General features: G+C 36.4%; 1 protein-coding gene across 1 annotated transcript in view; it reads left to right on the plus strand.

The window, feature by feature from the left end:
• Positions 1–24,409, plus strand: part of NOL10 (nucleolar protein 10) — a 105,062-nt gene extending 80,653 nt beyond the window's left edge. Inside the window, 4 exon segments of the mRNA XM_043984843.1 lie at positions 10,132–10,305; positions 10,582–10,829; positions 21,177–21,279; positions 22,957–24,409. Of these exon segments, the coding sequence (XP_043840778.1) occupies positions 10,132–10,305; positions 10,582–10,829; positions 21,177–21,279; positions 22,957–23,076 (645 nt within the window). The 3' untranslated portion in view covers positions 23,077–24,409.
• The last annotated feature ends 315 nt before the right edge of the window (positions 24,410–24,724 follow it).

The following is a 24,724-nucleotide window of genomic DNA, read 5'->3' on the forward strand; positions in this document are numbered from 1 at the left end:
CAAGTCAGTAGTAATTTACCAGGCATTGTCATTGATGAACCATTGAATATATAGGTGTTTTCCAAAAACTTAAAGCTTAGCTCTAATTTAATTATAACTGTTTTTGGATTGCTTTATCTCTTAAGTGGAACACAGAATTTCATGCATTCAAGAACTGGATTTAACTTAATTTCTTCTGGGTGACTAAAGGTAGTCTTGATATCAGTTACCATATTTTGCAGTAGTATAGTAATAGCTGTAGTTTAGGGAAAGCAGCATCATATTGTGATTCTAGCACTAGATTTGGAGTCAGAGACCTGGTTGGGTTCAAATTCTGGTCTTGTCATTTACTACCTATGTGACTTTGGCCAAATCCTTTCTACTCTCTGGGAATTCTATTCCTCCTCTGCAAAATGTGTGATTGAAATGGATTCTTTAGCATCCCTTCTAGTGCGAAATATTTTATTCCTGTGGTGCTTATTCTGTTTTTGTAGGTTTATTTTATAGCTTTTCTGGTCTTTCCTTATTATCAGCTATACTTTTTTTCCCCTTTCAGTGTCCTAGCCATAAGTGGTGGTCTTTCTAAACCACTAATTTCATATTTTGTTATTGTCTGGGAACCCATAAAACCCATGCCTGTTAAAACTGTAGTTGTAGAATTGCAAATAGGATCTGAATGGAGGCCTGTCTTTAGAGGACCATATGGACTTTGTAACATCTGTCTTTTGCTACTGAGAAACTTTCTGATTACATGTAATAATCTGAATTAGTGATCTGGCCAAGGACTACCTAGCCTTATTTTTCTCCTACCACAATTTTTTTTTTTTTTTAGTGAGGCAATTGGGGTTAAGTGACTTGCCCAGGGTCACACAGCTAGTAAGTGTTAAGTGTCTGAGCCTGGATTTGAACTCAGGTACTCCTGACTCCAGGGCCAGTGCTCTATCCACTGCGCCACCTAGCTGCCCCCACAATATTTTTTTATAGACATAGATAATCTTTATTTTTATAGTGATCACTTTTTTGTTACTATCTCCCCTTATTGCAGAATTTCTGTTACTATTACCTATTCTGTGATGAACTAAATTTCTTATCAGAAAAAAAAAACTAGTGTTATATAATCTTAATCAAAGAAATATACTAGTTAAGATTGACAGAATTCTTTAATCAAAATTCCATCACAATACTTAAGAAGAGCTTTTTACAAAACTATTGATAAAAGGTCTCATGCTATTCTTGGGGAAGATCAAGGCATGCGAACTAGGTTATAACATAATTGGGTGGATTCAAAACTAGTTAGATAGCCAGTTTCAGCAATTGCTAATGGTTCAGTTTTCATTATGGCAAGACATCTTTAGTGGAGTACACCAAAGATTTTTTTTAGCTTTATTTAACATTTTAAAAAGTAACTTAGACATGGAAAGAAATGGCATGCTGAAACATATAGAGAACTGAGTCAAATTTGTTCAAAAGAGAGTTATTCCCCAATTGATAGATGATCAAAATACATGAAGTTTTCATATGAAATAATCAAAGCCACCTATAGCCATATGTAAAAAATCTACTAACTCACTATTGATTGGCGAGATGCAGATCAAAACAGTTCTGGGTATTACCTCATACCTGTTGGATTGGATAATAGGACAGCAGAGGAAAATGACAAATGTTGTGGTGGATATGGGGAAAATGAGACATTAATACACTCTTGTAAAGTTGTAAACTGATTCAAATATTCTGTAGAGCAATTTGGAACTATGGCCAAAGGACTATAAAACCAGGCATACTCTTTGACCTAGCAATACCACTACTAGGTTGGTATCCTAAAAGAGATTTAAAAAAAAGTTGAATTTAAAATAGGATTTTGCCCATCAATTGGGCAGTGGTTGAACAAACTGTGGGATGAGATTAGGATGGAACACTATTGTGCTATAAGAAATGATGAACAGGATGCTATCAGAAGGACTTATGAAAAATGTAGTCCATCTACAGAGAAAGAACTGATGGTATCTGAATGCAGATTGAAGTATAATTTTTTTGTTCCTCTTTCTAAAGTTTTTTTGTTTGTTTTCTTTCACAACCTGACTAATGTGGAAATGTTTTACATGACTGAACATGTATAACTTATATTGAGTTGAGTTCTTAAAGGGGGGTAGGGAGAGAGGGAGGAAGAGAATTTGGAACACAAAGTTTTAAAAATCAGCGTAAAAATATGTTTTTATATGTAACTTGGGGAAAATTCTACATGAATAAACAACCAAAAAAAAGAAAGAAAGAAATGGTTGGGTTTGCAGGTGCACAAAGTTGGGAAGAATCATCAGCACACTGGGTGGGAGAGTCAGGATCCCAAAAGATCCTAAGAGGCTAGAGCAGGACTTCTTAAACTTTTTCCACTTGTGACCCCTTTTCACCCAAGAAATTTTTTTGTAACCTTGGGTCATATAGTTATATAAAATAGGTATACATAATCTTTCACTGCTGCTAAAGTTTTCATGATGCTCACATTGAATGACTCCATATTGGATCATGACCTATAGTTTAAGAAACTTTGGGTTAGAGAGTGTTGTACTAAATCTAGTAAGATGTTCAGTGGAGATGACTATAAGATCTTAAATTTGGATACAAAAAAATCCCCACCTTTAACGCTCTAAGATGAAGGAGTCATGGTTGCACAGAAGTTTGGCTGAATAAGTTTTGGAGATTTTATTTTGACTTCAAGCTCAGCAGGGCTCAGCACTGTTGGTGTGGCAGCAAAAACTACCAAGGTGATCTTGGGCTGCATGGAGAGGGGCATAGCTCTCAGGTGTAAAGGAGGTAATAGTCTTTCCACATTGGATCTCACCAGGAGTATTGTGTTGAATTTTGGCTGCTCCCGTTTAAGAAGGGCATTGATAAGTTGTAGTGTCCATGGAAGGGCAACCAGGATCGTGAAGGCCTTTGAGGACTGGTTGAAGGACGTGGGGGTTTTTAACCTAGAGAAGACTGGGAGAGCATCTGCTGTTCTCATCAGATACCCGAAAGGCTGTTTATGTAGAAGAATGATTAGAACTTGCTCTTTTTGACCCTAAGCATAGGACCAGGATCAGTGGGAGGGAGTTGCAAAGAGGTCAATTTAGGCTTGATGTCAGGAAGAACTTCCTCTGGGTCAGAGCTGTCCAGAAGTAGGAGGTTCTGTGGTGAGAGGCGGTGACCAGTTCTTCCACCTTGGAGATCTTCCTGCAGGAGCTGGGTATGTTGTGGTGGGGATTCCTCTCAGTTATGGGTTGTACTAGATGGCTGCTGAGCTTCATACTCTCAAGTTCTGTGATTGTTTGATACTTTTATTAAAATACTAAAATACACTTCTACTCTAAGCAGTTTTGGCAAATTCATTCACTACTCCCATAGTTTGGTGTTAACACCTTTCATTCTGCTTGCATATACTTTGTGCTTGGAAGATTTTTTCCTTCTCAGCTCAATAAGTTACTTCTATTATTACATTCAAAGACCTCTTAAAAGCTTTATCTACATGTAGTCTTTCTATGTGAGTAGAATTTAAGCAGGGTTTATGTAGACATGCTGCCATGGCCTTTTTTCTGCCAGTAATCTTTAATGTTTCAATTTCTACTCATGGAATAACATTCCACTGCTTGAACGTTTGCAAAGATCTGTTGATATTTTAGTTTATGTCTTTATAGTTTTAATGTGTGTATGTATTTAATTTGTATATGTGTTTAACATATATCTAAGCATGCATATTATAGAGTGACACCCAATTATTTATGATGCAAATACTTCTTGCTATCAACCAGAGCTTCTGGGCTGTTTGCTTAAAGTATGCAATGTGATTTTAATGTTAGTCAAAACTAAACAACTAATTAACCTCAGAAAGTCATATACTCCAAAACTAAATTTAAATTTTGGGTGAATATGCTACCATACTGCTGAAGTGTAACATCAATAGCCGATTTAGGAGAAGAACTTTGTATTTCTTTGTCCTTAGCAATATTGTGTATTTGTGAGATTGTATTTTGTTGTTGTAACCCCTCAGACCCCAGGGGAGGGACCTTTCAAGTTAAGATTTCATTTCAGGAGGTGTTTGCTTTGTGTACTTTTCAGCCCTGAGGAAGAATCAGAAGTTAGAGCTATAAGGGATCTTAGAGATCATTTAATTCAATTCCTTAGTTTTACAGATGAGGAAACTGAGGTCCCAAATGTTGTGACTTGGCCAGGGCCTCATAGGTAGCAGAACTGAGGCTGAAACTCAGGTTGTCTGACTAAGTTTAGTGTTCTTTCTGCTGTGCCACCACAGTTTCATCTTCCTATCAATCCTGGTGGTCTAGACTTAAGAGTGCTTTGTTGATTGGGTTACCACAAGTTCACCATAATGAATAATTGAGTACAATAAATATATTTCCAGGCTCCTCTAACAGTAACTCATTAAAGAAATTATCTGTCTGCTGTTTGTAGTTTGAATGGGGGATGGTGATGAGGATCTTAGAAATTCTTTTGTTCAATCATCAAACAGCAATTCTTATCCAGCTTTTGCATACTCTCAGTAGTATTTTTGGCAGTGTGGTCTGCCATATAAAATTCTAGTGTAAGAAACCATGACACTGACTTATGCTTTTAAAAAATGAGATTTAACTTTATGACAGCTTGCTAATTGAAGTCAGTTCATGGATTCAGAACTAACTGCTAATGACCCAGAAAAATTCTGTTGATGTTCCCCATTCCCTGTCAGAAACTACCGTTTTAGATAGTCTCTCTAATGATAAATGAATATCTCTGTATATTAAAGAAAAAACTTTCATTTGGCATTTTAAACAATAGATAACACATAATATTTCTTACCTAAGTAAAACATTAAATCCATAACAGATCATTAACTCTGCCTTTGAATTCTGCTTGTCAAAATTTTAGTATCTTTAATAGTGTTGATAGCACCTTATGATCTGGGATATAATCTTTTGGAAGAATGCACTGTTCAGTTTTGTTGAAATATGGGTCCATTTGAAATTTAATAAAGCTGTAAGATGAAGAGAGAATGTGCTTGGGTATGGCTCCCTTTATATTTCTGTTCCCAAATATTGACCCTGTCATTAGGAAAGTATCTAAATAACAAATCTCAGGGTTAAAATAAGTATACACATTATAGTTGTTACTCAGTTACAACTGCAGCATGTGTGACTTGTCCCACAACTCACATAGGTATTGTAAAACTTCCTTATTTCTGTGAGGACATTACTGTTTCCCTCATCACTCAGTCTCGAAACATCTAAATTATCTATGATTCTTCCTTCTACCTCAATATCTCCAACCCCATACAGTCAGTTACAATTCACTGTGACTTAGATCAGTTTGTTCCTTCCCATTCACACTGCCACTACTCTATTTCAGTCCCTCAACTATTTAACAGTCTCATGAGCCAACATTTTTTCTTTCTCTTATCCATCTTTCACACAGATGCCAACATATTTTTCCTAAGTCACAGGTCTAATTATGACACTCTCCTGATCAAAAACCCAAAGTGGTTTCCTGTTACTTCTGGCAGTGGTTCCTAATCCTTTTAAATTGGACATTAGCTTGGTTTTGTGAAAAGTATGTTAGACTTGAAGTCAGAAGAAAACTGAGTTGAAATCCTAATTCCAAAGCTTACCTTTGTTACCATGGACAAGTTACTTAACCATCCTGAGTCAGTTTTCTTACCTGTAAAATGTTTATGATACCTTCAATACCTACCCCATAGGTAGATTGTGAAGATAACCTTGTTGTTCTTGTGGAAATAAAATGAGATAGTATATATGTAAACCTGCAATATAAATACCAGATATAATAATTTCTATTTTAATACCCCCTTTAGCCTTAATTTCCTCAGACCCATTATATGAGTAGTTGCACTCTTCATCCATTGATTTAGAAAATACCTAGTGACAATAAATGTTGTGAATTATTCATCACAAAAGTAACTTCATACATTTAAAAATAGTAGTACATATATACAGACATTATTTATTCAGTCTACAGAAGGTATATTTGCATATGGATTCACTGACTCCTTGCAGTTACTCTGTGACTCTTGAGATTAGGAACCACTGATCTTTAGGATAAAATGCCCTTCTCACATTTTCTCTAAACTACCTCTTTAGCATTATTTCCAGTATGACTAGACTATTAGGTATTTAATAAACTTAATCTATCATCTAATTTCATGCATTCATGAAAACTGTATCGTTTACTTGGGATACCCTTCCTTCGAATTTTTTTGAGTCCTTATTTTCTTTAAGTATCTGCTAATGTGTGACCTCCTCACTGTCCTCTTATCTCACCTCCCAGACTGAAAGTATTCTCTCCTTTCTCAAAGTTTTTTATGGTACTCTTCTTCCTCCTTGTATCCCATTTCATATTAGTCATCTCTGTTGAAGTTAGAATCCAGACTGAATTTGTGATTTCATTAGTATTAGGAAACTCACTGGCTGGGGAGCTTTGCAGCTCTGCATCTTCAAGCCTTAGAGAGTTGCCCATCACACAGGGGTTATGGGACTTGTCTAGGTCATTCAGTCAAAATGTGTCAGAGCCATGCTGTGCTATCTTTCTGCCTTGCATTGTAGTACATACTTAAGAAATATTTGAATGATTGAATCAAATAACAAAGGTGAGAGTTGAGTCATACCTATGAACCATTAAGCTACCTCCTTATCAGAGTATTTATTTAGTCAAAAAAGCTTTGGAGCAGCCTATCCATAGAAAAGCATAGCACCTAATCACTGGAATTGTAAAAACTGGTCCAGGTTTGAGTCCTTTTATTTTTCATTTTTTTTTTTTATTCTGAACTTAAACAACAAAAACAATGAGCATTTCCATATACAGTTTGGAACAGGAGAGGAGTGTACATTGAATCTCTCTTATGAAGAACTTGCTTTAAGTATTTAATAAATTCAATGTGTAACTTCCAAAAGCTGAATTTTTTCCTAATTTCCGTCCACTGAGGTGGATGTTTAAGGTCATTTGTGGGGTGTGTGTGTGTGTGTGGGGGGGGTGCACGCATACTTACCTCTGTTTGACTTGCCTTTGATATTAGAATGAGAATAATAGCTGGCACCTTTATACCACAGTACAGTGTGTGACTGATCTGTTCCTACAGCAAGTGTTCTTTTAATGGCAGACATTGTCATATCAGATATCTCTAGGCTATGGGTGTTTTTTGGCTGGGTATCTATGCCTGAGCTGTGCAGACAGCTTCAGAGATGATTAAACACCATTTTCAACTTTCTGTCAAAATAATAAATCATCACTCCAGGGGTACAAAGAAGATTAATGTTTCTAAGTTGTTATTTTGAGCCAAATCAGTTAGAACATTTAAAATGTTATCATTTTTAGCTTTTGCCTTCCCAATTGAGAAGTGTTAACCTTTATTCTCATATATTGTTTAATAACTAATTTAATTGATTAGCGTTCATAAATAAAACTTGAGTATAAAGGGATATGAGAAAGTAGAAAAAAACAACTAATTCACAGGTCATATAAACATATCTCTCATTGAATATATATATAGTAAGTACTTTAAAATAATCTTTCCCATAAATTTTTCATCAACGATAGGTGATTCTTTTTTAAAAAAAATTTTACTCTGTGTATTGAATAAAACAGGCATCCATAAACTGGAGACCATTCTAAATATCCTTTTTTATAATTTTGGGCATTCCAGACAGCTGTATAAACAAATAATTAGGTGAAGAAAAGCCCCTAGTGATAATATTTTTGCAGCTGGGTGAAAAAAGTTTTTCATTTTTTAAATCTTCATTTCAAATATAATAGTCTTCTGCTTTTTTAAAATCCCCAAAAGAAGGCCATCATGTCTCAGTATCATGATTAGACAAGACCAATTATATTTGCTTTCAGAATGGTTTTTTTGATGTGGTGATTTTGCTAAACATAATGATGACATGACAACTTTGTGGCATTCAGTAAATTAAAATATTAAAATTTTTGTTCACCCTTTAATTGGATTTTTATTATTTTCTTAAGAAAATATATATAGTAGAAAGGAACAGGACTAAAGGAACAGGAAAGCCTTGGGGTTTAACTTAGACTCTACTATTAACAGATTTTATATAGACAAAGGCATATTATTTTACCCCACTGAATCTTGGTTTTTCCAGTATTAAAATTTAGTTCAACAGACATTTTACTGTTATTTGCAAAGCATTTTGCTAGGCCTTAGGGCTACAATAATAGATGAGACATGAACTGCTGTCAAGGAGTTTATAAGTTGATCAGAAGACATGGAAGTGGAAGCTAAGGGCATGTAAGATAGCAAAATGAGTTGTAGAATTTGAGAAGGTAGAATTCATTTTTAGTTGAGGGGATCTTGAAAGCTTTTTAGAGCAATCTGGGATGAGATGATCTGTAAAGGTCCATTTAGTTCTCTGCAGATTTCTTCTCTAATGACTTGACATTGTGGAATTTCACAAAGTTCACTCTGTCTTTCAAATGTATTCTAGGTAACAAATAGTTGCTTACCATGTCCTGTTTGCCAGTTTTTTATTCGGATTTGAATTAATCAGTAGTACCTCACCTATCTGGAGCATAGCTGAAAATTAGGAAGTAAGCAAAACTAAAGGCCACCAGCTAGCCAAAATATGCTTTTATTCATCAGAGATGCTGTTCTTTAGAACCACTCTATGCTAATTTTGCTACATTTCTAAAAGACATGGCAATATGATTTCCTGTTTATAGCAGATTCAAAACAATTTTACTTCTGGTGTGGTTGGTGGTTCTGGTAGTGTTAGGAATGCCTTAGGCTTTGTATATAGACCTTTTTGGAGTCATTCTCTCCGGGTTTGTTTCTGTCGCCATAATAGTTTGTTTGGTGGTTTGTTTTTTTTTTTTTGGCAGGGCAATGAGGGTTAAGTGACTTGCCCAGGGTCACACAGCTAGTTAAGTGTCAAGTGTCTGAGGCTGGATTTGAACTTAGGTCCTCCTGAATCCAAGGCCAGTGCTTTATCCACTGCGCCACCTAGCTGCCCCATAAGTTTTTTATTGTGGGGTTCTTCTTTCATTTGTGTGTTTATTTTCCCCACCCACTTTGGACTTCATGTCAATACTGGGAAGGTCTAGGTATGTCCAGTTGATACTTTCTTGTCTGTAATGGGTGTTGTGTTATTCTAGGGGGTCTTAGGCACTTAAACTGAACAGCTAGAAGCAATATATGATAACTAGTGAGGGGACTTAAAGGAGCTGATGCAAGAATTCAAAATGTATAGCATTCTAGCTTGTTTTGTATAGGGACTAAGCATAAGAGTAGATTCTAAGGGCATCACGATGTACTGTAACTGATGTAAATAATTATGCCCTTGAGTCATCAAGTAAACATTAAAGAATACTAAGTATCATCTGCTTAAGAAGACAATATACACACATATACATATGCTTGCATGCATACATACATACACATACACACATGTATTCTAGAAATTTTTCATCTAAATAAAAATAAACACAATTGCTATCAGGAACATATGGCTACTTAAAACATTTTTTTCTCCAAGGGTTGTACTTAATAACAATTGATGAGAATATGGTGCTTTAGTCTACAAAATACTTTGTTCACTTATTGCCAAGGTTTTTCAGTACAGAGTGTATAGGATCTTAAACCATGTTCTTTGAAAAATAAGTGAGAAAAATTGATTAGCTTGTCTTTCAAATATTTCTAAATCAATGTACTTTCATATTTTTTCTTTCAGTCTAAACTTTCCTATTAATACAATATTTGATTACAATTGTACCAAAAATCTCATGATTCAGAAAAATTAATAATGTTACTTGAAAAATAATTGTATCCTATATCTATATTACATATTAAATATTAAGCCCCCCCAAAAACATTCCTTTATAAAGGTGAAAATTGTTAGATATGAAGGCTGAGCAGTGTTGATTAAGAAGCTGATAAATTGGGTTTGGTCCACTATTGGGATTTAAAACTTAGGGGTATTTGGAAAGTTCTTGAAACTAGTTATAAAGAAGTTTGGTAATTATTAAGTAATGACTTTGTGCAGCTTTTTTCCTTTTTATCATTAAAAATCATAACTGAAATTCTTAATTGATTTTGTCTAGCTCTTTGTTCTTCTGAAACTGAATTTAAAACATGCCAGTCACTTCTCTTTTTCTCTTTCACAGAAATTACCAAACATTCTCACTGATGATCGATTCAAAGTTATGTTTGAGAACCCAGATTTCCAGGTGGATGAACAGAGTGAAGAATTTAGGCTTCTGAATCCGCTTGTTTCAAAAATAAGTGAAAAAAGAAAGAAGAAACTAAAACTCTTAGAGCAACAGGAATTCCTTGAACAAGTAATGTACCTGTTATTTCAAATCAATGAGAATTTTTATGCAATTAGTTTGTAGAGCAAGGAGGAACTGTAGACTGTGGCTGAGAAATAATTTATTTCAGACGGTTCTACCTGTTTTATTTGGTGGTATTTTAATTTAATTATAGCTTTCTCTTAAAATTGAAACATAGTAGTAGTTGTCACGTATTCTAATTGGACAAATGCTATTTAAAAAACAAAACATAACTAGTTCCTATTTAGGGGAAAAAGTGGTGCCTCTAACTATTTCTGTCTTCAGGAAGAGGAGGAAGAACCGGAAGGAAAACCAAGTGATGCAGAAAGTTCTGAGACTTCAGATGATGAAAAAGACTGGGTTGAAGAGGTCAGGAAACAGCGCAAACTTCTCCGCCAAGAGGAAAAACTGAGGTGGCAGGAAAGGTTCAAGGAGGATCAGCAAACAGTGCTGAAGCCCCAGTTTTTTGAGATCAAAGCAGGGGAGGAATTCAGAAGCTTCAAGGATTCTGCAAAAAAGCAGAAGCTAATGAAGTAAGTAACATGTGGGGTTGACATGTGGTCAGGACTCCAAATGTTTTGTAGTTGGCACGTTGCCTGTTCAGGCCCCTTGAATAGTAATATTTATTCCATGTGCATATGTGTATGGTAGAGAGCAAGTTTTTTATCTCTATCCTTATCAAAAGGCTTTAGGAAACATTAAAACACAAAATATTAAAATGTTTTAAAACCTCAGAAGCCAGATTCATGGATTCTTAAAGTTGGAAGGGACAGTGGAAGTCATCTTGTTTGGTCCTTATTCAAAACATCATTCCCAAGTGTTCATCTTACCTCTTTTTGAACACTACCAGTCATAAAGGACTCATTGCTTCACTGGAGTCCTTTCTAATCTTTAGCATTCTTCTTTCCATCCAGACTAAGTCTTCCTCTCCATAGCACTGATCCATGAGTTAATATTTCTCCCTGAGACCAACTAGAATAAATCTAGTGCCTCTTCTTCATGAGAAACATCTAAGTAAATAAACACTGTTTTTCTTGTTATCCTCCCTCTCTTATCCCAAGTTTTCTCATTCATTTACCCAGTATAGTAGTCAGCCAAAGATACTTATATGATATCTTAGAGATAGAACATAGTAATTTAGGAGTTAACTAATTCTGTACTTTATATAGAATAGAAAACAATCATGTTTATTGGGACCACAATCTTTACTATTTCTTCTAATCTTATCTGTGTCTTCTAAGGATGTATGAAGAAAATTTATAAGGTACTTGGGGATCATTAAAAAACAAATAGAAACTAAATTCTAGACAGTGGTATTATTTGATTATTCATGTCAGTTCTAGTTGACATGAGGTTAAGTAAAGAGAGTGAGGTTCTCTTAGGTAATCCAAATACTAATTATATGTGGATTTTAAAGTGTTATGGCTTATCTCTAATTTCAAGCTAAGTATTGATAGGATAGGTTTGAAATAGGAGAAAACTTTTCGGTAAGAATCTGAAGATTTGGGGGAAGACAACAGAGTTAGGAGGTAAAAGAAGATTAAGACTAATTAAGGCTAACGATATAAGGCTAGGGTTATAGGCTGCATAATAGGAATGATAATTGATGTATACCTTGTTCTGTCTGCTTCATCCTCCACCATCATTTAATTTATTTTAGTTTGGCACTTGCTCAATTTACTTCTCACCTTCAGCCATTTGGAGGGAATAATTTGAAAACTGCTACCATATCTTCCCTAAAGCACTATATGCATTCATGTTTCAAATGTCTGAACTAAGACAAGGTTAAGCAAAGCTAAGAGATGGATCCTTTTACAACAAAACGAGTTTTTTTTTTAAATTGCGTTTTAAACTTTATCTTTCACTTAAAAATCTAGGTCTCTGGTATGTCAGAAAACATTCCATGTTTGTAAACCTCAGTAGCAAATAGCAAGCTCATTTTCAGTAAGTTAAATGGCTACTAATCCTTTTTCTACCTTCTGTAGCTATAGATTTTTCTGTAAGCTGACATTTTTTTTAAAACATTGTTTTTCCTGCAATGGTATATTTATTCTATGGATTGAATTTATCTGCTACATTTCATTTCTTACCTGGCTTAGCTAGACACTAAACATTAAGAAATTATACATCATAGAACTGCTGAAAATAGTTTGCTTTAGATTCTAGATCCTTATTTTTCTCATGTTAACTTTTAACTGGGACTAAATGAAAACAAGTGCTTACAGACTCTTTGTTGTCAGAGGAGACCAAGACTTGAAGGATGGGCTGCGTAACTGACCACATTGCTATCCCTCCTAGGTTTTGATAGGCTGTTAATGTCTAATAGATACATACAATAGTGACAAAGAAAGTCTTCATAAAAGCCCCCCGCTCTTGTCCCTGGTGTGGAGAAGAAAGAACCATGATCTCCCAAAGGCCAGTGGAGGAAAAAGCCTGCCAGGCCTCAGCTGAGCTGGAAAGTCTTTAAGTGTGGGCCTGGCATTAGGCCACAGCTCCTGGTTGAGGACCAGCTGTACTCTCTGTAGAATGCCTGAATTCCAAAAGGTTGGTCACTAGGAATATTAGGAGATAAACAGCCCTTATCCATTCTGTTTCCTACATAATAATGGTAGTCAGAAGAGGGGGGACAAGCATATGGTGAATCACCAGTGTGTGAAAGATCATCTGATTATTATTTTGCAAGTGTGTCACCTTCTTTTAGAGTAAATCTACACTCAAAGCATCCATGACAAATAGCTCTTCACCCTTTTCTTTAAAAAGAGGGGGGGGGGGGCAGCTAGGTGGCGCAGTGGATAGAGCACCGGCCCTGGAGTCAGGAGTACCTGAGTTCAAATCCGGCCTCAGACACTTAACACTTACTAGCTGTGTGACCCTGGGCAAGTCACTTAACCCTAGTTGCCTCACTTAGAGAGAGAGAGAGAGAGAGATCACACAATTTACATTTGTTGCACAGTCTAAAATTTCATTCTTCTTAGGTCTGACCTCGATTTTTCCTTCTTTGATTTATTCCCATTCTATTTTTTACCCTGTAAAATATCCCATCTCATAATTTAGATTGTTTTTCTCCAAATACTTCTCATAACTAAGCAGTTTTAATCATTTTGGCCTTTCTTTAGACAATTATGTAAAATTGCTGTCTTTCAGATATCACTGTACTTCTTCTAAAGTCCAGCATTTAAATTATGTTTTCTTCCCAGTCTGCTTTCAGTAAGTTATGGAATGGTGCAGGGACCATAGACTGCAAAGCTCTATATTAGGCCTAAGTACTGAGAAAGCTGCCCAGTCGCATTTTCCCCCCTTGTCCTAACTGATTTCTTTTTTCTGTTATAACTGAACATTTTCAGATGTCCCCGTGTTTTAACAGCTTCTGTGTCTGTTCCTATTTTTAATTGCCTCGGACTGAAATGGCCCTCATGCAGTCATGCTTTAGAATTGCTGGTTAGCAGCCACATTCTAAATTGACTTTCAAAGAGAAGAAGTGGAACTTTCTTTAATGTAGAAATCTCAGTACATAGTCCCTGTCGGTGTCTGATCTCTTGCCATGCTTCATTCTGAAGCTTAGCTTGCCTTTCCAAGTAGTCCAGACGAAACAAGTTCTTACAAGTGTTCATTGAAAGCACATTGAATGAAAACTAGAATTTAAATACCTGATCATAGAGGAAATAAGGTCATTCTTAAATGACAGTAATTTTATATCATTTACTTGAAAAGTTTTAATTCTCACAAATTATTTTCTATAAAACATTTAGTCCCAACACCTCCATATTTACTCACAGATCCTATGACATGAACAGAATAGGATCCTAAAGAAAATATAAAGGTTGAGGACACTGCTTAGGCAAGCATAATTCACTTCTGCACTACAGCCACCTTTACAACTGTAGCCTCACAAGGAAAGGAAGGATGAAGGGAGGAGAGAGTGAGGGAGGGAGGAGAGAGAAGGAAAGGAGAGAAGAAGGAAAAGAGGTAAGGAAGGAAGAAAGAAAGAAAGAAGAATTCTCATTCCTTTCCTCATGTATAAGATTAGCAATTGAAGTATGATTAGGAAAAGTTCTTTGTACAGAACTTTTAAATCAGGTAAGGTCTAGCACTAGAGGGAAAACTAGAAATTCTCAAATTCAGTCCTGGCTTTAGACTTAAATTCCTTTGTGGCCTGAGGCAAATCATTTAACATCTACCCTCTTTCCCCCCCTTCATCTGTAAGGGATAAATACTTCTGTCTCAAGGATGTTGAAAGGATTAATTATTTAGTCTCTAAAGAACTTTGAAGATGAAAAGTACATTAAAAGTGCTTCTTAACAACATTATTGCTTAGAAAAAAAACCTAACACTTTATGCTAACCACATCCCAAATTATATGAAGGAGATGTTAGTACATTACTACTTGAAATTGCAGCTAAATTTCCCAAGGTTTGGAGTTTAGAGTCTAGAGGTTGCTCACATGTGGATTTGGGAACTGTATTCAAAGTAATTCACCTGGAAGATATTACCTTGTAGAAAAGAAAACCCATTCTCAAGAATCAGGTTTTGCAATTACACTTAATCAGACTAATTCCAGCCCCAGAGGGTACAACTGGATGCTCTCTAAAGCTATGCTAGGGGTGCAAGAAAAACCATTTATTATTCCTTTTTTTTTTTTTTTTTTGGTGAGGCAATTGGGGTTAAGTGACTTGCCCAGGGTCACACTGCTAGTAAGTGTCAAGGGTCTGAGGTCAGATTTGAACTCAGGTCCTCCTGAATCCAGGGCCTGTGCTCTATCTACTGCACCACATAGCTGCCCCGCCCCCCATTTATTATTCTTGTGAGGACACAGGCCTTTCACACCTTTGTAGACAATAGATTAGTGCTCTCTGAACTCCATTATGAGGATTTGAGAATCAGAGGTCAGAGAAAATTATTTTATCCTTTCATATTTAATAGTTATAAGTAAAGGCTAAGAGGCAATGTGATAGTGAATAGTAGTAGCAGCCTTGGAGATCAGGGCTTAGGTGCCACCTCTGGCACACAGTAGCTATATGACCCTGGGCAAGTCACTGAACTTTTCAGTGCATCTTTCTAAGACAATAAATATTAAGTGCTCATCTGCATTCTTCAGCTGAGAGATTTCTTCTTTGGAATTTCTTAAACCCTAACTTTTTAAACTGTGGGTCAAGACCCCTGTGGGGCTCGTGAAAAATGTGGCAAAAGTAAAAGCTTATGTATACCTACATGATATATTGGGTGTGATAAAAATTTCTTGAGTGAAAAGAAGTCATGAGTGGAAAAAGTTTAAAGAAGCCCTGCCCATAACCAATAAAATCATAGGTCCAGGGCTGTCACCTTCTCTCTCCCCGCCCCCCCCCCCAAAAAAAAGAATTGTTTTAACTTGAAAAGACAATATCTTTGCAGTTTAAATACTTGTTTTACTACTAACTGTCTTTCTGGGCCTTAATTTTAAAATGAAAGTTTTGAGTCTGTTTCTTATCTTTGGACCCAATGCAAGTTTTCCCCATAAACCAATTTAGTGAAAGGTATCATTGTGCCTGACTGTATACAACTCTGATTTTTTCAAGGAAGTGGAATTGGATAAATTTCCATAATTGGAGCAGTTCTGTCAATAAATATTTAAGTCAGGGAAGCTAGGTGGAGAAGTGGATAAAGCACCTGCCCTGGATTCAGGAGGACCTGAGTTCAAATCCGGCCTCAGACACTTGACACTTACTAGCTGTGTGACCCTGGGCAAGTCACTTAACCTTCATTGCCCCACTATATATATATATATATATATATATATTTAGTCCCTGCTTTGTGCCACAAACTGCTAAAAACTGGAGGAAAAAAAAGAAAACAATAATAAGCTCTCAAGGATCTTATAATCTTTTTGTTGTTTGTTTTTGTTTTGTTTTGGGGGGAGGCCATGGGGTTAAATGACTTATGCCTGAAGCAATTTGTAATCTGATGGGGAAAGACAACACACAATAGGAAGCTGTGATGAGAATGGGATGGAAAAAAGGCATGATAAAACAGAGTCCAGAGGAGTGCAGCCTGGTGGGAAATAGATTTTTAATATACTTATTCCCAAATAGAAAGGACAGGAGTATTTAGTAGGTAGAATTTGTAAAACTTTAATAAAGTCATAAGTTTGCTCTCCAGGGAGACTTTGGAAAAACCCAATCATGAATTGAAATGATATTTAATCTAGAATACATGATGCAAGCATATAAAAAATGAATTCAGAGAATATTTCTTACAAGGAAGATACCTGGAAAAGTAGCAATGAAAATACATTAATTCACTGGGAATGTATCAAATGCTTGATCAATGCTTAAATTTAATAGATACATTTTGTTCTCTGCATGTTTCTTTTGTAAGACTTTAATGATTAATAAAAACTATGTGTGTGGGGGGGCAGTTAGATGGCACAGTGGATAAAGTGGTCCAGGATTCAGGAGGACCTGAGTTCAAATATGGCCTCAGACACTTGACATTAGTTGTGTGACCCTGGGCAAGTCACTTAACCCTCATTGCCCTGCAAAACAAAACAAAACAAAACAAAACAAAACAAAACAAAACAAAACAAAATAAAAACTATGTGGTCTTAATAGAAGACATAGAAGTGTAAGTACCAGTGACCGTTAAAGGAATTAAAGATTTTGGAATTACAGATGCTTAGGAGAACTTATGAAATTGTCATTTGAGCCCAGTACATGTTTATCCAGTCAGGTGTAAACTGGGTCCTCGTGACTATATGACCATCTTTTCATCATCTATAATTACCTCCCTGTCCCAGTTCCCACCCCAGTTGTTCCAAACTTTGTCTCCTCAATCTCCTAACTCTACCTTCTCTAGCTAAGCAGATGTCAGTGACTCCTCCTTTGCAGAGAAAGCAGTCTGATATGAGTTGCCTCTTCTCTTTACCTTAGATTTTTCCCTTCATCAGTCTTCCCTAGGCTCAGGGATTCGGCAGGACTTAACCCTCGCCAAGTCTGACTCTCCTCTGATTGATTATGTCCTGGATTCCATCTATCATCCCCACTGTTTTGAATCTTCACTTTCTCTTTATTGGCTCCTCACCCTACTGCTTACCAACTTGTCTGGGTTTCTGTCCTTTTTTTGGGGGGCAGAGCAGTGAGAGTTAATTGACTTGCCCAGGGTTACATAGCTAGTAAGTGTCAAGTGTCTGAGGCTGGATTTGAACTCAGGTCCTCCTGAATCCAGGGTCGTGCTTTATCCACTGCGCCACCTAGCTGCCTGCTGGTCTCTAGCTTTAAAAAAGAAAGAAGCTACAAACATTTCCATTTCCCTGTTGACACTCCTCTAAGTAGTTTAATCTCTTCCTTCCACTTCTCTCCCACTTTCTAAGAGAGAGTAGCCTATTCCTCCTGATTCCACTTTATTACCCACTCAGTTCTCCAGCTCCAATTCTCTTGCCCTTGCATTTGGTTTCTGCCCCCATTATGTTCATAAAACTACTCCCCAAAGTCACGAATGACCGCTTAATTTTCACAATTAAAGACCTTTTCTCAGTTCTTATCCACTCTAAACTGCAGCAGCACTTGATAATATTTTTCATGACTTTTTGTTGACATTTTCTCCTCCCTTGGCTTCCATCTCCTGGTTCTCTTCCTGCTTTTGTCTCATTTGCAAGTTTATATTTCTTCCTCCTCAGTGAGTGTGTGTGTCCCTAGAAGACTCTGTCCTTAGCCTTTTTTTCCACAGTTTATCTTTTGGTGATCTCATTTGATCCTATGGTTTCAACTAATACTTTTATGCATATCATTCTCAAATCAGCTCTGATCTCTCCTCCCTTGATACTACAGATGAAATCAATGTATCTTAAATTTCATTCCTCACCTTTCTCCCAAAACCTCTCCTTCTTAATTTTCTTATTGTTAATAGTTTTCCCTAGACATATAAGTTCAAAATTTCGGTCATATTTGACTTGTCTCCTTCCCATTTGGCTGTGCATATAATTAATTGCCATGTTCTGTTGATTCTACCTCTGAAATTCCTCTCATAACTTACCCTTTCTAAACTTAAGTCCACCTCCTTAATTCAGGAATGTATTGCCACTGGCCTAGACTATTTGAATCACTTTTGAACAGTTTTTCTTGTCTCCAGTTTTTCAATTTTCTAATGAATCCCTTTCATCACTATCTGACTAATCTTTGTGCAGGTATGATCATACCACTTCCCTGTTCAGAAACCTTCAAGGTTTCTTCATTGCCTAAGGATATACAGACTCACAGAGTAATAGAAACTTAAGTTAGAAGGGCCTTCAGAGATCCCAACCTGGTTTTTGTTTTGTTTTGTTTTATAGAGAGGCAATTGGGGTTAAGTGACTTGCCCAGGGTCACACAGCTAGTAAGTGTTAAGTGTCTGAGGCCGGATTTGAACCCAGGTACTCCTGACTCCAGGGCCGGTGCTCTATCCACTGCGCCACCTAGCTGCCCCCCAACCTGTATTGAACAGAAATTCCTTCTATAGCAAACCCAACTTGTTATCCATCTTCTGCTTATTGACCTCCAGTGAAGGGAGCCCATCATTTCCCTAGGCAGCCTCTTCCTTCTTGAAAAGCCCTAATTGTCTAAGGCTATAAGTTGCAGAGAGGATGCATTGATAGGAGTTTTCACTCAAATTACTTGTCTAATCCCTGTCCCTTTCCTTTTTCATTCTACCCTAATCATTAGGAAATATCCTTATATCGGGCCTAAAGTTTTCTCTTTTTGCAAATGTCCTTCCTAAAGTGTGCAATCTAGAGTTAAACACAATCTTCCAGATTTAGTCTGACCAGGGCTCTGTAAAGCAGGCTGGTTATCTCCCTTCATTAGGAACACTATATTCTCGTGGCTTTTTTGATTGTCATGGCATATGGTAGCCACATTAAGCTTGCAGTCACTGAGTCCCAAGTTCATTTTTATACAAATTGTTGTCTAGTGATATCACTCTAGTCCTGTATTTGTATAATTTATTTTATAAAACATTTTAAAGACTTTGAATTTATTTTTATTAAATTTCATCTTAGTATATTTAACCTATTATTTCAACCAGTTCATGTTTTTTAGATCCTTGCTTTGTTGTTCAACATGTTAGATGTCCCTCCATGTGATCTCCTTAAGCATTCAAGGCCGACCATAATTTGTCCCCAGCCTACATTTCCAGCTTTTTATCTTATTATTCCTTTTAAACGTTGTACTTTCTAGCCAAACTGGACTAATGTTTCCCAGTATGCCCTCTGTTACTTCTTTTTTTGTTCTTTTGGGGTTTTTTGTGAAGCAATTGGGGTTAAGTGACTTGCCCAGGGTCACACAGCTAGTAATTGTTAAGTGTCTGAGGTCGGATTTGAACTCAGGTCCTCCTGAATCCAGGGCCAGTGCTCTATCCATTGCACCACCTAGCTGCCCCCTGTTACTTCTTTATCACCTAGAAACAGAATGGATACCTCATACATCTCGGCTTGTTGAAACTTTTCTGGTGCTCCAATTCATTAATAATAGGAGAAATACAAATTAAAACAATCCTGAGGTTTTACCTCAGATCCAGCAAATTGACAAAGGTGAGAAAGATGGGAATAGTTGATGTCAGAGGGAATGTGCTATGATAAGCATACTAGTACATTGTGGGTAGGACTGTGAATCATTGCACAGCAATTTTGGAAAATAATCTAGAATTACAAATAAAGTAACTGAAATGCCCATACCCTTTGACCCAGAGAGTTTCCTATTAGACTTACAAGCCAAGGAGTCCATTGATAAGGCAAAATACCCATATGTACCAAAATATTTATAGCAGCTCTTTTTGTGATAGCAAAGAATTGAAAACCAAAGTAGATGATCATTGATTGGGGAATAGTTAAACAAGTTGTGATACATGAATGTAATGGAATATTACCATGATGTGAGAAAATGGCAAATATAGAGAAACCTGGAAAGATTGATATGATCTTAGGCAAAATGAAGTAAAAAAAGATGAAAACAGTATGCATAATGATTGTAGCAATGTAAATGCAAAGAATAGTTAACACAAAATAATCAGAAGTGAATATTGCAAAATTGTGAAGAACACCATGACTTGAAAGAATATGAGAAAACATACCCATACCATTCCTTCACAGAGGTGTATATTAATTAGTATATTGCATTTTTTCAGATTTGTTAATTGTTTGCTGATTTTTTTCCCCCCTTTAAAAATATTTATTATTTTAGATGGCTTTCTGAGAGAAGGAATGGGGAGGGATACTGGGAGAAAGAAAAAGTTCTTTCTTTAAGACCCAGTTCAGGTGCCATCTATTTCATGAAACCTTTTCTGCCTCCCTTAGCTAGAGTTAGCTCTCGTTCTTTTGAATCTTTTATGTCATTCTATTTGATCTCTTCTATGTGCTTATTACATTATTTGTCTTTTGACTCTAGTGTGAGTTTTTGAGAGTGAGATTGTCATTTACTAACTTGATATCTTATTACCGAGCATACTACATTGAAGATATTTTGAACCGAATGTCTAGAGTATGAATAATAGCTACATTTTCTCTACTTTCTGATTTTAATATATGGGGTGTCCTCAATTTTTAAGCATTCATAGTTTTAATAGCTTAAAACTACATTAAAACTTTTGGGACACCCTAGATGCTATCATGTGTTCATGATATGTATGGATACTTTTTGGGGGAGGAGTAGGAGAGCAATCAGAATTAAGTGACTTGCTCAGGGTCACACAGCTAGTAAGTGTCAGGTTTCTGAGACCATAATTTGAATTCAAGTCCTCCCAACTCCAGTGCCAGTGTTCTATCTACTGTGCCACCTAGCTGCCCCTTGGGTATTCACTTTTATTACATTTCATCCTGTGAAATCATAATCTTTTTCTTAATTTTTATTTATTTATTCATTCATTCACTTATTTTGCAGAAAACCCCTTGAAGATCGTCTGCAGCTTGAAGCAAAACTTGGGACTCTAAATGTATCGGATACCGCTGTTGGCAGCAAGCAGTTGACATTCACATTAAAGAGGGTAAATTATTTTGACTTAAATAGCTTTTTTTTTTTTTAAAGAAAGTAGTATAGAGAGAAAAAATGAACACTTACGGCTTTCATCTTTGTGTTTTAAAAGAACTAAAGGCATTTCATTCAGCTAGTACATCAAATTTCCTACTTGATATGTGAGATGATCTTAATTTTCACAAAAGATTAATCAAGCTGCTGGGATCATTTTGTGTATTCTTGACCTCATATTGGAGCCAGACCTACAAGGCTTTCCTCCTCCTCCTCTGTAAAAGTACCATTTCCTATACCAATGATTGCTCTTTTTTCAAAGCTTTCTTGTCCTGTGAGCTTATTGACTAAAAGAAGCAAGAGCATGTATTACTGAGGTCCTGGAGGGAAGCACAACACCAAGTGGTTCAAAAATTAGCTATTATTCTTTTTTGGTTAATAGTGAGCAAGCATGCTAGTAGTTGTCCATCACTGAATTCCCTTATGTGACTTAGAAATAAAGATCTTTGTTATATAAAGATCAAAGAATATCTTCTATTAGAACAGTGATGTGAACTATAATATCCTGGTAAAATTTAATTTCATTAATTACAAAAATGAAGATTAACCAGACTTGTCTAAGCCCAGCTCTTCCACTCACTCTCTCTGTAACCTTGGGAAACACACTTAACTCTTCTAGGGCTCAGTTTTCTTTTTTGTAAAATATGAGGGTTGGATAAAATGACTTTGAAGGTCCTTTCTACCCTAAATTCTATATGTATTCATTCTGTTTTCATGTGTTGAAATGTTTCTTTTACAATTGAACACTGCCCTAGCTGCCCCCCAGGCTGCTGTCTTCTAAAAGTTCTTATCTCCATTGACTTCAGCATTTGACTGGACACACAATATTCATTAAATCAAGAGAATTCAGAGAGACTTATTTTTTAAATGTCATTGTGTGGCAGGCTCATGATTTAAAGCTATAATATCTCTAGGGTTCTTATTCTGTATTTGCTTTCTGAGCCTCCAATAACATTTTTTGGAATGTCTAAAGTGAGGGCAAATCTTCATTCTTTTAGGGCTAATTTGTTTGGAAATAGGCAAAAGTATTTGGAAGCTAAAGCTTTTAAAAACAAGCTAAATAACCAGCTGGGGAATACTGGTTTTATTTTGAGTTAGAGAGAATGGGTTTGAGAAAAGTCTGAATTCAAGAAAAAGTATTCACAGCGTGTGTTCACCCTGCTAGCCTTATATAGTTGGACAGTTAAATTATCAACTGATAGATAGATTATCAGAACTGGAAAGGGCCAGAGAAATCATCCAGTCCAACCACTGCCATTTTGCAGGTGAAGATCAGAGAGCGGAAGGTACACAAACAGATTGTGAATTAGTGGCAAAGCAGGGACCAGACAGAACACAGGTCTCCTGCCTTCCACTCCAATCTTCTTTTCACACAACATGGTGCCTTTCTTCCCTCTCACTAAAGCGCCTTGTTCTATACTGTGTGCTTATTTTAAAAATTAGTAATGCAAACTGCCTTCTCTATTGTCTTCTGCCACAGTATTCTTTCCTGAGCAGAATCTAGCCTTGGTAACTTAAACTAGGCAGAGTTCAGTAATATTTCTACTAGCAAAGGAGGGTCTGTGGATTTGGGTGGCTCTGGAAAGAACCGTTGGAACTTTCATTCCCTCTCCTTTTCTCGGTTTAAATTTTTTAGTCTGAACAACAGAAAAAGCAACAAGAAGCTGAGAAGCAGCATCGACAAGAGAGAAAAAGACTTCGCCGTTCAGCTGGACATCTTAAGACCAAGCACAGAAGAGGACATCCATTTCATTGATTGTGGAGTTCCTGTCCCCAGCCTGCAGATTGTGAACTCTTCCTTAATGTGTGCAACGGAGGTGGGAGGGGAGAAAAGGAACTACATTTTACTGTTAGGACAGGATATTAAGCAAAAGAAAATGAATTTTTATAACCCCTTTTTAACTATTGAGACTTTTATAGCTTTAAAGATATAATGACTCCTTTTCCACCTAAATCTGGGGTTTGGACTTCCATGATTCTGTATATATTAACTGGTTATTATATAATTTGGAGTGTATTGTTTGTAGAAATTGTTATTCCCATTATTTCTTTACCATAGTTTTAATCAAGTAAATGGATTGGACTTTTTTTAAAGCCTCCTGAAATATGTACCATTAAAAACAATTTTTCATCTGAAGTTTTTATTCTGTGCCAAGAACTGAGTTTAGGGTTTAGTTCTTTTCTCTTAGAATGACTTATACCTTCTCATAATTACATCACTCAGAAGGTATCCTTCAAACTGTGTGACGTGACTTGTTGGATAGATTTGTGATTATATAAATATAGGAGAAGTGGGGAGGAGTGGAGTGGGGGGTTGTTTTTGCTGTTTTTATTGTTTTGTTGAGATTCCACTCATAATTGAGAGGACAGTATAATATCAAGAAATATATGAGAGAGAGCACACGATCTGGAAATGTCATTATTCTTCTGACTTGAGCATAGAATTTTTCATTAGTCCTTGGAACTAAGTGGAAGGTGAACTTTCTGGAAGAAACTGAAATGAATACCCTTCAAATAAGAAATTTACTTGAAGGAATTCTTCAAAGAAATTTTGAACGTTAATTTTATTTTTTCAGTAGTTCAGTGGTTATTGAAATAAGATCTATCTATGATATCTTTAAATACTTTTTATTTTCTTTTTATTCAGGTGTTGCCTTTCTATGGATCTTAGCTCATTGGCTATATACTGCTTTCTTTTCTCAGGTTATTTTTTCCCACAAACCAGACTTACCACTCACATTTCCTTGAGGATGGGTATTTTACTTTCATGTTGCTCTATTAAAGAATTGAGAGCATGGAAAGAAATCAAGGTAGGGTTTGGAGTTAGAATATGCCTGATGATTGCAGCAATGAGGGTCCAACTATATTTTCATTGATTAAGAATACAGACAGGTCTCTTGTAGCTCTTCCATGCCCCCACATATAACTTTGCTTCTTTTGGGGAATGAGGTGGGATGTGAAAGGAGCTGTATTATTGTTACATCAGTAGTGTCAGAAGCTTGGCAAATGGTTTGTTTATTTTCTCTACTGCTAAGGTCATAGAGTAGAAGGATGAAATGGGTCAGTACATGCTGGCTACTACTGGGACTTATCTTAAGTGACTTGCCCAGGGTCACACAGCTAGTAAGTGTTAAGTGTCTGAGGCCAGATTTGAACTCAGGTACTCCTGACTCCAGGACCAGTGCTCTATTCACTGCGCCACCTAACTGCACCCTGGGACTTATCTTTTTTTTTTTTTTTTTTTTAGTGAGGCAATTGGGGTTAAGTGACTTGCCCAGGGTCACACAGCTAGTAAGTGTTAAGTGTCTGAGGCCAGATTTGAACTCAGGTACTCCTGAATCCAGGGCCGGTGCTCTATCCACTGAGCCACCTAGCTGCCCCCCCGGGACTTATCTTAAGGCCAT

The sequence above is a fragment of the Dromiciops gliroides genome, chromosome 2, assembly GCF_019393635.1.
Source record: "Dromiciops gliroides isolate mDroGli1 chromosome 2, mDroGli1.pri, whole genome shotgun sequence".
Lineage (NCBI taxonomy): Eukaryota > Metazoa > Chordata > Mammalia > Microbiotheria > Microbiotheriidae > Dromiciops > Dromiciops gliroides.